Source organism: Gopherus flavomarginatus, chromosome 2 (genome assembly GCF_025201925.1).
Source record: "Gopherus flavomarginatus isolate rGopFla2 chromosome 2, rGopFla2.mat.asm, whole genome shotgun sequence".
Classification (NCBI taxonomy): domain Eukaryota; kingdom Metazoa; phylum Chordata; order Testudines; family Testudinidae; genus Gopherus; species Gopherus flavomarginatus.
Window position 1 is genome coordinate 257,039,317 of NC_066618.1, and position 14,361 is coordinate 257,053,677.

At 40.6% G+C, this 14,361-nt stretch overlaps 1 protein-coding gene across 2 annotated transcripts in view; it reads right to left on the reverse strand.

The window, feature by feature from the left end:
- Positions 1-877: 877 nt before the first annotated feature.
- CDH17 (cadherin 17) overlaps positions 878-14,361 on the reverse strand; it is a 51,279-nt gene continuing 37,795 nt past the window's right edge. For both annotated transcript variants that reach the window (XM_050940801.1, XM_050940802.1), the window contains exons 13-18: positions 10,958-11,202; positions 8,375-8,505; positions 6,607-6,843; positions 5,325-5,441; positions 5,089-5,205; positions 878-2,566 (exon numbers count right to left, since the gene is read on the reverse strand). In XM_050940801.1, the coding sequence (XP_050796758.1) occupies positions 2,466-2,566; positions 5,089-5,205; positions 5,325-5,441; positions 6,607-6,843; positions 8,375-8,505; positions 10,958-11,202 (948 nt within the window). In that variant the 3' untranslated portion in view covers positions 878-2,465. The remainder of the gene's footprint in view (positions 2,567-5,088; positions 5,206-5,324; positions 5,442-6,606; positions 6,844-8,374; positions 8,506-10,957; positions 11,203-14,361) is intronic.

Sequence of the window (14,361 nt, forward strand, 5' to 3'; positions counted from 1 at the left end):
GAGAGCTGCAGTAGGGTTCTCAGCAAAGAGTGAGCCCATGAAGGAGCTTGAGAGGGGGTGAGCTGAAGAAACCTCTGGAAGGACTGGGGATAAGGCCGAAGAGGCAGGCCGACAAGCATGGGAAGTAGCCCCAAGGGACAAGTAAAGCAGGAACATCTGAGGCTGGAGTGTTGGAGCCCCGGGCAGGGAGAGGGCACAGGCTGTTCTGTGCCATAATAGTGCCACATAGAAGTAGTTTTGCTGAGACCCCAGCAACCAATTGCAAAGGATTGTTTGTAGTCTCCTAGCTGCAAGAAGGGTGCACCTTTGTTGAAGGGAGGAAGCTGAGGTCTCACACACCTTGAAGAGAGGGCTGTGGCCCAGGGAAGATGAAAGACTTTGCGAGGTCCCTGCATTGAAGGATTAAGAGATGGAATGGGGGTGTTCTCTTTTGGATTTTTCCTTACCTTGGACCAAGCAGACTTTTTAATTTGTCCTGAAGGCCAAACTATTCACAGCTTGGAGGGAAGCTTTGCAGAGAACAAGGTGAATTATTTAAAGGAGGTGAGGAGACTGAGACAGTGCCTGCATCTCCACAGGATGAGATAAGAGCTCTGTGACAGAGCACGAGAAATGTAGAATCAGTCTCATAGTGTCAAACAGTATGATGTATTCTAGCTCGGGTGAATACAGGTGAACCATAGAGCGTATTTACCTTCCTACAAAAAAGTGAGGTGTCCTAAATAGGAGACAGTCTGACTGACTGAAACTAAAACAGAAGTTAAAACAAAATGGAACTTTTGCATATTCTCTCTTGAGACAGAACCACATTGGTATATACAAATACAGTGGTGGTCTTGGGTTCCTAATCATTTATTTTATTTATATGATTTATAAAAATATAAATACACTCATCTCTAACACTGCACCCTCTGATGTAATTTAGTGTCACAGCTGTCAAACACAATGGACTGATCGTCCCACCATAAAATACGCTTCAGCAGATGAAATAACCCACACAGCAAACAACCAAAGCTCGCCAACCTTCAGCAGCTGCACAATGTGATGTGGTGAGACATAGCTGAAGGCCAAAAGCAAAGCTTTTATTGGCAGTACTCTAGGAAAACATATTTTAATGCAATGCTATCAGAGTAATGTTCCTTTCCTTCCAGATCTGTACTTTACACAAAAGTGACCAAAAAATTGCTATGTAAACATCCACCCTCCCACACCCCTCATCTCCCTTTCAGAGGAGCTTTTTTTCTATCGCTTTCAAAAGAACATAGCCTTTCAAATTTGGGACATAAATGCATACTTCGTAAGTTTTTATTCCCTGCTTAAAAAAACAAACAAACAACCCTTCATCAGTGTACCACCAAATAATTCATCAATATAAGCCTGTTTTTTAAATGAACAGTATTTTGTTCCCAAAGTGAGACCTATGGGCAAATGCAGTCCATTGAAACCTAAGATATAGCTTACAGGCGTCGACATCTTCAATGCACAGGTGCACTACACAGATATTCTAAGTCCCAATTGCCCCATCATGATATAAACAGGCATGAATTAGGCACAGCCCACTGGCTCCTGGCAAGTTTCCAGTTCAGGTCTCTATTATGGAAAGTTTTGTGTTAAACTCCACGAACAGCACTGATTTTATATCCTTGTTTCATGGACAGGCAATAAATCCCTTGGGAGAACATATAATTACAATCTAATGTGTACAGAGCCAGAAGTTATTTGCAATATGATAATACAGTAGCACATCAACCAATTTGTACAGTCTTCAAAAAAAATCTTTCTTGTTTTGTTCATCTTGGAACATTAAAGGAGGCCAATGGTGCTTACACAATCATAAACTATCCCCATGAATACATGCAATAAAGGGAAAATTAAAATAACTACTATTTCACTAACCTACGTTGCTTAATATATTGGTGAGTCACTGTAATTCTTACTGTCCTAAATTTACAAGAATAATGTAATAATATAAGCAGGTGTGGTCCAAGTCCGAATATTTCCAGGCATAGCTAGCTTTGGGGAGCAGTTACATTTATGGTCAAGGAATCCCTCCCATTTTGTGGGAGAGCCCTAAATTTAGTGCAGGGCTTCATTTAATTACACAATCTGTGCACATTGATTGTTAACTTGTTATAAGAAGAATTGTAGGAAAATGAAAACTTTCTCTAAGAATAAAAAGCTGTCAGTATTTACTAATAGTTTCTACATTACAGGACTATAAGTCTTTCTGGGATCATGGCTTTGTGGTATCATCACAAGTTAACTCCTGGCAAGAGCTGATATTTTTATTAATGGCTGCCACTGTACCTTGTATATAGATTTTATAACTGAATCTTAATATCTAATAAAAATGGGCAGCAGGGGGAACCTGCATGTACGTGTTTGTGTCAAGAGTTTCTGAAAATACATTTATGGGAGGTCTGACTTACAAAAGTCATTTGTTCCTCTAATAAAATAAACAATGATTATGTTAATGTTTTCAGTTCAGATGGCTTAGGTGCATTTTTATTAAGTTCTTTCCTTGTCTTGTTTTTCATTCTGAGAAATACACCTCCTACAACCAAACCTGAAAGAGAAGGAAAACCATGGCCTAATAAAAGGAATTTTAAAACATTCTTAAAGTATTTCAGCAAGGGATTAAGCTTCATTAATATACAAACTATTCACAATACTTTCCCATCCCTAACTGGAACAAAATGGACCTTAGGGATATAGGAATTACCAAAATGGACCAGACTTGTAGTTCTTCTGGTTCAGTTGCTTTTCTCTGATAGTGGTCAGGACCAGTATTTCAGAGGAAGGTGTAAGAAATCTCATACTGGACAATTCTCGGATGACCTGAGGGGAGGTTTCTTCCTTAATCCCCTTCAGTTAGAGGTTATTTCATGGCCTGAGGCATGAGGGGTTTTATCCCTTATAATTTTTCTTATCCTATCTAGTGTAACTCTAGATGTTCTCAATATCAATATAAATGTTCCCAGCAGCGGTGCCAGAGTTTCTGGCGCCCTAGGCAGAATTCGGGGGGCGGCATTTTGTGTGCTTCCCACGGGGCACGCGGGAGCTTCCTGTTCCACTCCTATCGCGCCTCGCCGAAGAAGGAACCTCTGCCGAAATGCCGCAGGCGGCAGCGGCAGTCATTGAGCTGCTCAATTACCTGCCGCTGTTTTCCGCGGCACGTCAGCAGAAGGTCCTTCTTCGGCGGAGCGATGGGAGCGGAACTGGAAACTCCCGTACGCCCCTTGGGCAGTGCACAAAATGCCGCCTCCCGAATCCTGGCGCCCTAGGCGACCGCCTAGGGTTGCCTAATGGAAGCGCCGGCCCTGAATGTTCTGTCTCTCTCTCTAAAATTGTACTAAGCCCTTGGCCTCAATGATATTTTGTGGCAATCATTGCCCTGTTTAATTTTTTTTTCCTTTTTATCAGTTTTAAATTTACTGTCATTTTCAGTGAATGTCCCCTTGTTCTTCTCTTCTGAGAAAGCATATGAGTGACTGTTATCCTCTGTATACCATTTATTACTCTATACATCTTTACTATGTTGCCTCTTATTAGTCTCCATTCTGAATTGAAGAGTCCTAATCTTTTCAGTCTCTCCACACATGAAAGTCTTTCCAGATCTCTAATCTTTTTCATTGCCCAGCTCTGAACCCCCTGCTAAATCTGTCTGACCAGCTATAGATTCTTGTTCCTGATTCAAAGGGGAAAAGGTCCTTTATAGGTGTGAAAGTGAAACTGTATGTTTGGCACAGTAGTTTATTTTAAAAATCATGAGTCATATACAGTTTTTTTAAAAACTTACTTTCACTGGCTTCCTTAAAACAGGCCAGCATAAAGCTGGACAAAATGTCTTCACTGAGTTTGCTGGCAAACCAACAGCAAATAGAAATTTCAAGTAAGGCAGAGACGTGGGATCAAGTCCTTAGTACTAGGAATCATGTTTTGCTATTCCTGTTAATCTAATTTTCCTATGGTACACTTTGTCTCTAGTTCATATTAAATGAGAGATTGGATGAAGATATTACAGGGAAATAGTGACTTCAGAGGGTTGAACATAGATCTAATGTAAAGGGTTTCTCTGGTAGTCGCAAACTCTGATCCTGGCTTTTTTTCCATTTGCTTTGGTTTCTTTGAATCACACTCTATCCCTCCTCCCCCTTTCATCTTCTAAGGACCAAATTATAGTCATAGGTAGTGTCTCTTGTTCCAGAGGCTTGTGAATTAAACAGCAAGTGTCATCACAAAATCTTGGTTTCCTTTTCCTAGTTGCAGGGCAGAAAACTTGTTTTCTGGTGCCCATTCTTTTTTCCTGTGTAACTGAAGTAATTGAAAGGTTGGACATTAGGAAAAAGTTCCTAACTGTCAGGGTGGTTAAACACTGGAATAAATTGCCTAGGGAGGTTGTGGAATCTCCATCTCTGGAGATATTTAAGAGTAGGTTAGATAAATGTCTACCAGGGATGGTCTAGACAGTATTTGGTCCTGCCATGAGGGCAGGGGACTGGACTCAATGACCTCTCAAGGTCCCTTCCAGTCCTAGAATCTATGAATCTATGAATCTATGAAAAAAAGCTTACATAACTTCTCTTTATATCATCTTCTAAGTTTGTCTGATCCCTTCTGATATGATGTCTACATTTTATTTAATTTTAGCTTTTTGATATTTTCACCCTCTCTAAATCTGAGTCACAGTCAGCCAGTCTGCTGGCTGTAGCTACGCCATCCAAAAATCACAGACCGTGCTCTGAATTCTTTTGTTTATTTACTTACTGGGTGGGATTGGGGGGGCAGGGGAGAGGAGGAGACTGAATCTCGTCAGTCAGTTATCCCGACTCCTTTTGTGCTTAAGTTTATTAAAAGAATACTCAAAAGCATTTGTCTTGTTTTTGGGGAAAAGGTATCAATCTGTTTGCCCACATTCCATCAGCTCATGCCTATCTGAATAAGATCCTGTGCAATACAATCTAACTTTACAATCATGCTTGTTGGCACCATAAATGTTGTTGTTCCACAAGCTCACGGGAGTTAAAACAATGAATAATGTTAAACTGAGAAGTTAAAGTAATCGTGTCTCAAAGAAATATCACCTACCGATGAATAACAATACTCCAAGAAGAAGACCAACTGCCATGCCTGTGCTTGGCATCCCAGAATGGTTTTCTACTTCTATAAAGCACCTCCCCTCATCGGAACACCTGCAAACGTTTACTGTAGTCAAAGAGAAATGTCATAAGATTAGTGGAATCATTTATCAGCCCTATGAAACTGTCCATGAATATTGCCATTCTCTGTAAATCAGTACCATAAATGCTGTGTGTGTAACGTACCTTGAAGATTCAGGTCTCCTTCCAAAGGTGGTTTTCCGTTGTCATTAATTATTAACGGAATGCTATACTGTTTCTCCTCTAGATTAGTGTGCTTTGGGGAAAGGTAAGCATGGGTGCCTGTCAACATGAAACAGGACATACATATCAGGACAATGAGGAGCTGTAAAACGTGCTCAGTTTCACTAAACGCCACCTCCACCTGCAGATACCCTACTGCCCAGGTCTTTTTTTTTTAAATCTATTCAATCCATTCAAGCTGCTGTAAAGGGGCTCCAGCGCAGATGCAAGGGCCCCTGGGGAATTACTCCAGCTGCAGAAAGCCTTTGTGTCCAGCACCTAGCTGCCTTCATCAGCTCTATGCCACCTCTGCAGGGACCACAGGCACAGGGGATATTCTAGGACAGGCCAGGGGTGGGGCAGAGGTGGATATATGAGAAGGAATCAGATGCTCAGGGAGTTCTTACAAGTGGTCTGTTCTGTCCCCTGAAAAACCACATAGGGACCTTTATGATCATCTCCTGCAATACATGGGCCATAGAATCTCACCCAGTGCCTTGTGCATCTTAAGTTCTACAATACACCACCTCTTATGTTCAGAAGGAATTCTACATTCATGCAACCATTTCAGAATATCTAAACCAACTGGGTAGGCCATCCTCGCATTACACCCCATGATAACCTAACATGGCAGGCTTTCCTAAAAGGGGCCTTCAAGGTCACCGAGCAGGACAGGCCACCCCTTTGATGAATGCAAACTAAGCCAGTGTAGTGGGGAAACCTTCACAAAACATTCTAGCTACGGTACATACCATCAATCTAGAGTCAGATTTTTCACATTGCCACATCCAATATCAAGATATGACCCTTAAAAATGCAATGTCCTGGGAAAAGTCTCTAATGCACAGTTTACTCTAGTTGTTCTGTTTCTTTATCAAAAATGGTTTTCTACTGTTTATATTGAAGTAGACTCACAAAACACTTTGAGTCACGTGTTTCTTCTCTCTTCTTGTCAGAAAAATCCCAGTTTGCTAGCACACTAAATAAAAGCATCATCTCTTACAGACAATGGGTTTTATCAATGTAAAATAAAGCCAAATACAACAGTCTAAAGTGTTTCAATAATCACATACTCAAATATGTATTACTTTCTCAACACACCTAAATATTTCAATGTACGGTATAAAACACACAAAGGTCAGAATGAAACAGGAATCCAACCATTTCTTAAATATACAATAAATACAGGTACATGCTACATTTTCCATATAATTGAAAAACTTACCATCTATTCTAGAAATTTCCCAGTCACTCTTTATATTTTCACCGCCACCGAGAGAAAAAGTGAATTCTGGAGGATACAATTGTTCATCATCATCGGTGGCCTGGATCTCTGCTTTTACTTCTCCACGGAGCGGATGGCAGAAGAATAGATGATTACCTTTTGCTAACCGGGGAGGATTATCGTTCACATCTTTTATGTGCATTATGAAGATTGCTGTGGAGCTCTGAGATTTTTTATCTATAGAATTTAAAATAGTGCAAAATTATATTTCAAGTCATAGACTTCAAATTAACGGTCGCTTGGGGCTGGGTTGTTGCTTTTGCAGCCACAGTGGCCTTGAAGAGCGTGGATACGGTGGGGCAACATGAGAGAGGCAGGCGTCAGAGCTACTCTGTCTGTAGAATACACAGGCAGTCTCTGGAGCCAGAAGTGATAGCTAGTGTCACTTTAAAAAAAGGGGGGGGATTAACACACACCCCTACACTTTTTTAAAAGGGACACTAGCTGCCACTTCTGACTGACTAGTGCTGACTTCTGAGTGATAACCGGTGAAAGAGAAGATATATTAAGCCATCATATCCAGCAAGCCCTCTTCGGAGCAGGGAACTCCAACTTTTTATATTAAGTGAACACAAGCCCCAGCTTTTTGGCTATTCCATGTGTGAGCAGGCAAAAGGCAGGATACGGTTGCCTAAGCAGTGTCCCTTTCTTTGCACATCCCTGCAACAGCAGCCCCAATCTAGTTCTTCATCTAAGACTTTCTCTTCCCCAGTAATGTCAACTGTTCTTCTGATACATCAAAAACAATGGACAGAATTATATGTTAAGTAATTTGCTGTTATGTTCTACTTAGTTAGGGAAACCTGGGTTTATGCCTTAAAAGACAGATTTCAACCCAAATACATCCCAGTCTTGTTAGCCATCCATGCAGTGTAGATGGCAAAATGAAATCCCCTGCCAGGAGAAACAAACGAAATACTATTTTTCAGTTCACCTCATACACGTACTGTAGTGCAATCTCTTTATCATGAAAGTAAAACTTACAAATGTAGAATTATTATATTTTCCACATAACTGCACTCAAAAACAAAACAATGTAAAACTTTAGCACCTACAAGTCCACTCAGTCTTACTTCTTGTTCAGCCAATTGCTAAGACAGATAAGTTTGTTTACATTTATGGGTGAGAAACTGCCTGCTTCTTATTTACAAAGTCATCTGAAAGTCAAAACAGGCATTCCCATGGCACTGTTGTAGTTGGCATTGCAAGGTATTTGTGTGACAGATATGCTAAACCTTCATATGCCCTTTCATTTTGTATCTTGCACTATCTTGTTTTTATCTTTTTTATGATGCAAAAATTTGTAATCAAAATAGTAATATAAAGTTAGCGCTTAACACTTTATATTCTGTGTTGTAATTGAAATCAATATATTTGAAAATGCAGAAAAACCAAAATTTTTGTAATAAATTTAAATTGGTATTCTATTGCAGTTTAACAGTGTGATTAAAATTGCGATTAATTCCAACTTTTTTATCTCATGATTGAGATTTTAAAATCATTTGATAGCCCTAATCCATATTATCAATAATTTGAAGTTTCATTTTACAGAAAGTAATTCCTAAACGAACATATCCTCCCAAGCATAAACAGCAAGATGCGTCAAAAATAATTTGACAATGCAACTTCTATAGCTGTATCAGTCAAGGTCTTGCTGTTAGCTGTGCATGTAGCCTTGGAAAACATATATGGTGCTTTCATTGCTTACTTTCTTCTGTTGCAGTGACTTGTACTCTGTAGTCATGTTCTACTTCTCGATCCAAAGGAGCAGCAGTATATATCTTTCCAGAAACTGTATCAATCTCCAGCCAGTTTCTCTTGTTGTTTTTCAATGTGTATCTTCACAAAGCATAAATATATATGTGTATATATATTCTGTACCAAGCCATTATAATTTTTATAATGCAAATGTCTCTTCATTGGTTAAACATTAAATTATCTGGACTGATTTAAAAACTATCAGTAAATAGTTTTATTAGTAGAGTATCTAAAGGACAAGGATAGAATCCCTTGGGGAAAGTTGATCATCCTTCCATCAAAAAAGAGAGAGACAACTCAAGAGATGCCCTAGGGTCTGCCCTTCAGTTAGGGATAAAGGCAAATGAAAAAAATAGGAGACTAGATGCTCAGGGAGGTGCTACTACCACCATCTAAAAGCTGTGCCCCGTGTAAAATGGAAAATATAAGAGCTGTATAATTGTGATTTTTTTTAATGTTCTCAAATAATTGTCTTTTAAATTTTGATTTAAAATGACTCTAGATCCTTAATTTACAAAGACTCTTTAAAATGTGACCTGAGTATAAATTCAGTTTAAAAGGAGTGTAAACAGTGTTGTTTGACAATTGACTGAGTATGCAGACAGCTAGCTCAGAGATACATGTGAACTGCTCCTATTAATCTCAATAGGATTTTAATTCTGAAGACAAATGATGATTTAAAAATCAACATTTAATTCTTTCACTACTGATTGAGTTAGCAAAAACATCTAGTTCATGTGCTTATCTATCACTTTTCGACATAGTGGCAGATACTGGAGTAAGATGAAGTAGGGTAGCTGGTTGTTGACTGGCTTTCTAGGGAAGAGAATAAGGAAATCTCATAACATGCAGACAGGATCAATAAACCTTAGAGTTATGTAAGTCGCTGTTGAATATCATGGCCTTGGTTTAAGGATCTATCCCTTACTGGGGACACTCACAACATCAGTTCCAGGGACAATGACCCCATGACAAACAGCCACAGTGGAAGCCATCTAAACCCATTCCATGGCACTTGCACCGTTTAGAAGACAAGCAAGTAAAGAGGCCTTAACCATAATGGTCAGCAACAGGGAGTATACTGCCTTTTAGTATAGGATAAAGACAAAAAAAATGTTTGTACCTGTATATTCTACCAGGGGGAGGAGAGAGGATTTGTATGAGGCATAGTGATAGAAGAAAGTGTAGATAAGCTAGACAAGGTGGGTGAGTTAATATCTTTTATTGGACCAACTTCTGCTGCTGAGAGAGACAAGCTTTTGAGCTTACACAAAGCTCTTCTTCAGATCTGAGAGACTTTCTAAGATCTCTGTGTAAGCTTGAAAGCTTGTCTTTCCCACACATAGAAGTTGGTCCAATAGAAGATATTGCCTCCCCCACCTTATCTCTCTAGTATCCTGGGACTGACATGGCTACAACACTACTATCTGTGGTGAGACATGTATTACAGTCACAGGTTGTGATCATCATGCTTCAATGTTTATAAGTGATTGTTAGTGCATGGCAAAAAGCCACAAGTTGTTACCCTGAGTGTTTCCGCTTCATGCCAATTTATTGGGGCAGAGAGATTGTCAGCCCATCTTTAAATACTGTCCTCTAGGTGTCACCATTAGCATCCCCACTCAGACAAACTAAGTTAATGGAATCAGTGTAAAATATAGATCATTCATATGTGTGGTGCTGGGGAGACCTGAGGTCACATTCATCCTTCACTTAACTCCATTAGCTTGCTTGGTGTTTTCCTCAAAACTAGTTAACGTTGTTTTTTATTTTTCTGCAAAACCCTCAGTATGAATTGTACAGAAGTAGTGGCAGAGCATTTTTTGCATCCTAAACAGAGGCTTAGACTCTGAGAATTGAACTAAAGAAGACTGATTTGAAAAAAAAATTTAACGTATTATTGAAGACCTGCTTTAGATGTGTTAAACTCTTTGTTTAGTTTGTAGGTGTGTTCTGCTGCATAAAAAGCACTAACACATGCCTTACTGAAATGAAAAAAAATCATTGTCCTCTTGCTTATTTTTAGTCTTCATCTAGGAATATTTTATACACAACTCATTCATTATTAAACCTACTTGAAACCACAAATCAAGGCAAAAGGAATTGTTTTCAAGTCAACAGTGCCTTTCTCTGGAGATTTACTTTGGCCTATTTTTCATTATTAATCCCATAAACCATGAGCTCCCTTGGAATTATTCTTGCTGTAATACAGGTACCCTAGAGTTTGCTGCAGAGAAGACCATGTACTGCAACAGGAACACATCCAACTGTTTTGTATTATCTTCCACAATCAAATGTAAACTATACATACATTGAAAAAAATGTTGCATTTCCTTGTATTCTATGTTTGGATGCATTCTTCTTCTAGCACAGATGTTCTATTTTTCTCAACCACAGCATTTCAATCTAGACACTCGCTGGTTTAGGACTAGATTAACAACTGATGTGAGAATCCCAGTCAATGCTAAAACTACAAATAAATAGAAGGCAAGGTTTTTTGTTTGGTTGTGGGGATTTTTGTTTTTTCTTTTACCTTATCTGGTCCCCCTCAGGATCATTGGCTGTCATTGTCATCACCAAAGTACCTACAGGAACATCTTCAAATATATCTGCTATATAAGTGTTCTTGGAGAAAACTGGCCCTTCATTCGCATCCACCACAACAACTCTGAAATAGGCTGTGGAGCTTGAATTATACCGTACTCCTTTCACCAAAGGTTCTGGATTTGTGGCCTTGACTGTCAGGTTGTATGTTGAAGACATTTCAAAATCAAGAGCCTGGGGAAATGGGGAGAGATTGCAATAAACAATCATTTCACTGTTCTCTTCAATAAGATAAATGGTTGAGGAATCTCTCATGTGTGCCTATAATCTCTCACTCATTTGAAGATTTCCATCCCTGGGGGAATTGGAAGCACAAGGGTGGGTATTCTCAATGCTGAAGATAAACTAAGAAGTTAAAAGTAAGGCTTTCAGGCAATCTATTAATTCTCCCCTAATGTGAAGCCAACAGACACAATGGTACCATCTCCCCTGCTTTGGAGACAGAGGCATGGTCTACACTATGCATTTAAACTGAATTTAGCAGCGTTAAACCAATTTAACCCTGCACCCATCCACACAACGAGGCCCTTAATGTCGATATAAAGGGCTCTTTAAACCGGTTTCTGTACTCCTCCCCGACGAGAGGAGTAGCGCTGAAATCAGTATTGCCATGTTGGATTACGGTTAGTGTGGCCGCAAATTGACGGAAATGGCCTCCAGGCGGTATCCCACGGTGCACCATTGTGACCACTCTGGAAAGCAATCTGAACTCGGATGCACTGGTAGACACGAAAAGCCCCACGAACTTTTGAATTGCATTTCCTGTTTGCCCAGCTTGGAGCTCTGATCAGCACGGGTTGTGATGCAGTCCCAAATCGAAAAAGAGCTCCAGCATGGACCGTATGGGAGATACTGGATCTGATCGCTGTATAGGGAGACAAATCTGTTCTATCTGAGCTCCGTTACAGAAGAAGAAATGACAAAGCATTTGAAAAAAATCTCCAGGCTATGATACAGTGTCCACAGCACAGTGCTGTGTGACAAGCGTAATGGAAAGCCAAAGAATCAAATGGACGCTCATGGAGGGAGGGAGGGGGGACTGAGGACTCCAGCTATCCAACAGTTCCCGCAGTCTCCGAAAAGTATTTGCATTCTTTGCTGAGCTCCCAATGCCTGGGGTGGTTCAGGGTATATCTTGTCAATTTGCCACTCCTACCCCCCCATGAAAGAAAAGGGAAAAAAAATCTTTTCTTGACTTTTTTATATGTCACCGTATGTCTACTGCATGCTGCTAGTAGACGCAGTGCTGCGGCACTGAATAGCAGCATCCTCTCCCTTCCCCTCCCCGGTGGCAGACGGTACAGTACAAAAGGACTGATAGCCGTCCTCATCATCATCCCATGACTGTTCCTGGCTGTCCTCAGGTGAGGTCAGCCGGGGGCGCCTGGGTAAAAATAGGAATGACTCCCAGTTATTCCTGGCAGATAGTACAGAATGGCTGGCAACCGTCCTCATCATAGCAACTGGGGGCTGAGTTCCATCAGCTCCCTCACTTTCATGTCTAAAGAAAAGATTCTGTACTGCCTGGACTATCATAGCAGCAGGATGCGGGGCTCCTCTCCCCCCCACCGTTTAATGTCCTGCCTGGACTATCATAGCAGCTGGAGGCTGCCTCCCCCTCATTTTATCTCACTAAAAACTCAGTGTTTCTTATTCCTGCATTCTTTATTACTTCATCACACAAATGGGGGGACACTGCCATGGTAGCCCAGGAGGGTTGGGGGAGAAGGGAAGTAACGGGTGGGGTTGTTGCAGTGGCACCCCCTAGAATGGCATGCAGCTCATCATTTCTGCGGGATCTGACACGGAGTGGCTGTGCTCTCTGGTTCTCTGATACACTGGCTCTCTAGTACACTTGCCCCATATTCTAGGCAGGACTGACTCTATTTTTAGATAAAACATAAAGGAGGGAATGACCCGGGGAGTCATTCCCATTTTTGTCTTTGCACCCCCGGCCAACCTCAGCGAAGGCCAGCCAGGAGCACTCATGACAGCAGCAGATGGTACAGAACAACTGATAACCCGTCATCTCATCGCCAATTTACAATGGCACAGCAGACGGTACAGAATGACTGGTAACCATCTCTGCTACCTTGCAAAGGCAGTACCGCCTCTGTCAGCAGCATCCAGTACACATACGGTGACAGTGACAAAAGGCAAAACAGGCTCCATGGTTGCTATGCTATGGCATCTGCCAGGGCAATCCAGGAAAAAAGGGCGCGAAATGATTGTCTGACGTTGCTTTCACGGAGGAAGGAATGCGTGACGACATTTACCCAGAATCACCCGCGACACTGTTTTTGCACCATCATGCATTGGGACCTCAACCCAGAATTCCAATGGGCGGGGGAGACTGCGAGAACTTATAGAATAGCTACGGGATAGCTACCCACAGTGCAACGCTCCAGAAATTGACGCTAGCCTCGGTACATGGACGCACACCACCGAATTATTGTGCTTTGTGTGGCCGCATGCAGTCGACTTTATACAATCTGTTTTACAAAACCGGTTTATGTAAAATCGGAATAATCCTGTAGTGTAGACGTACCCAGAGTATACCTTAGGTAATGAAGAGATAGGGCAGACTCATCATGTAGGAGGATAACAGCACAGCACTAGAAAGAATTATTTCAGAATGAATAGATCTTGAGAGTGTCCCTCAGCAAGTAACATTTCCAATTATTTTCCAATTCCATTTGTAGCAATAATATTTACTGTTACATACAAGAAGACTCTCACTCATGATTGGTTGAAAACAGTTATGCAATTAGTTAATATATTTCTAATGGTTATTTCCTTGGAAAGCAATAATACTGAGGTCTAGAATAATGTTAATCAAGAAAACTGAACATGTGAATGACTGCACCCAAAATGGCTGCAGGTGAGGTAATGAAAACTGTATTTTACCCATTAGATGATAAATAATTATTTGTTTGTTTTTGGATCTCTCTAACTTCAACTGTCTTTGAGAAGGTTAATTTCAAAGGAAAAGCACCTCTGGTTTTTAAACTTATGGTCATAAGACAGAGTTTTCCTGGTAATTCTAATTATATATTCACTGACTTCTTGTTTCAGTGAGCATCATGATTTGTTATCTACCAAGGTAAATATTGACTTTGGCTTTGTCTCAGTCAGTGTGCACCTTAAATGAAACAAATTCTACATTTGCCCTGCTCCTGAGACATGCTGAGCACCTGCAACTCCCATTGTAAAAGTCAGTATGGGTTGGAGATGCTCACCAGCTCTAAGATTCCATCCCAGAACAGATATCTTTTACTTCTTATGGTATTACAAACAAAATATCTGTGAGACACTGTAATGTTTACTTGGCTT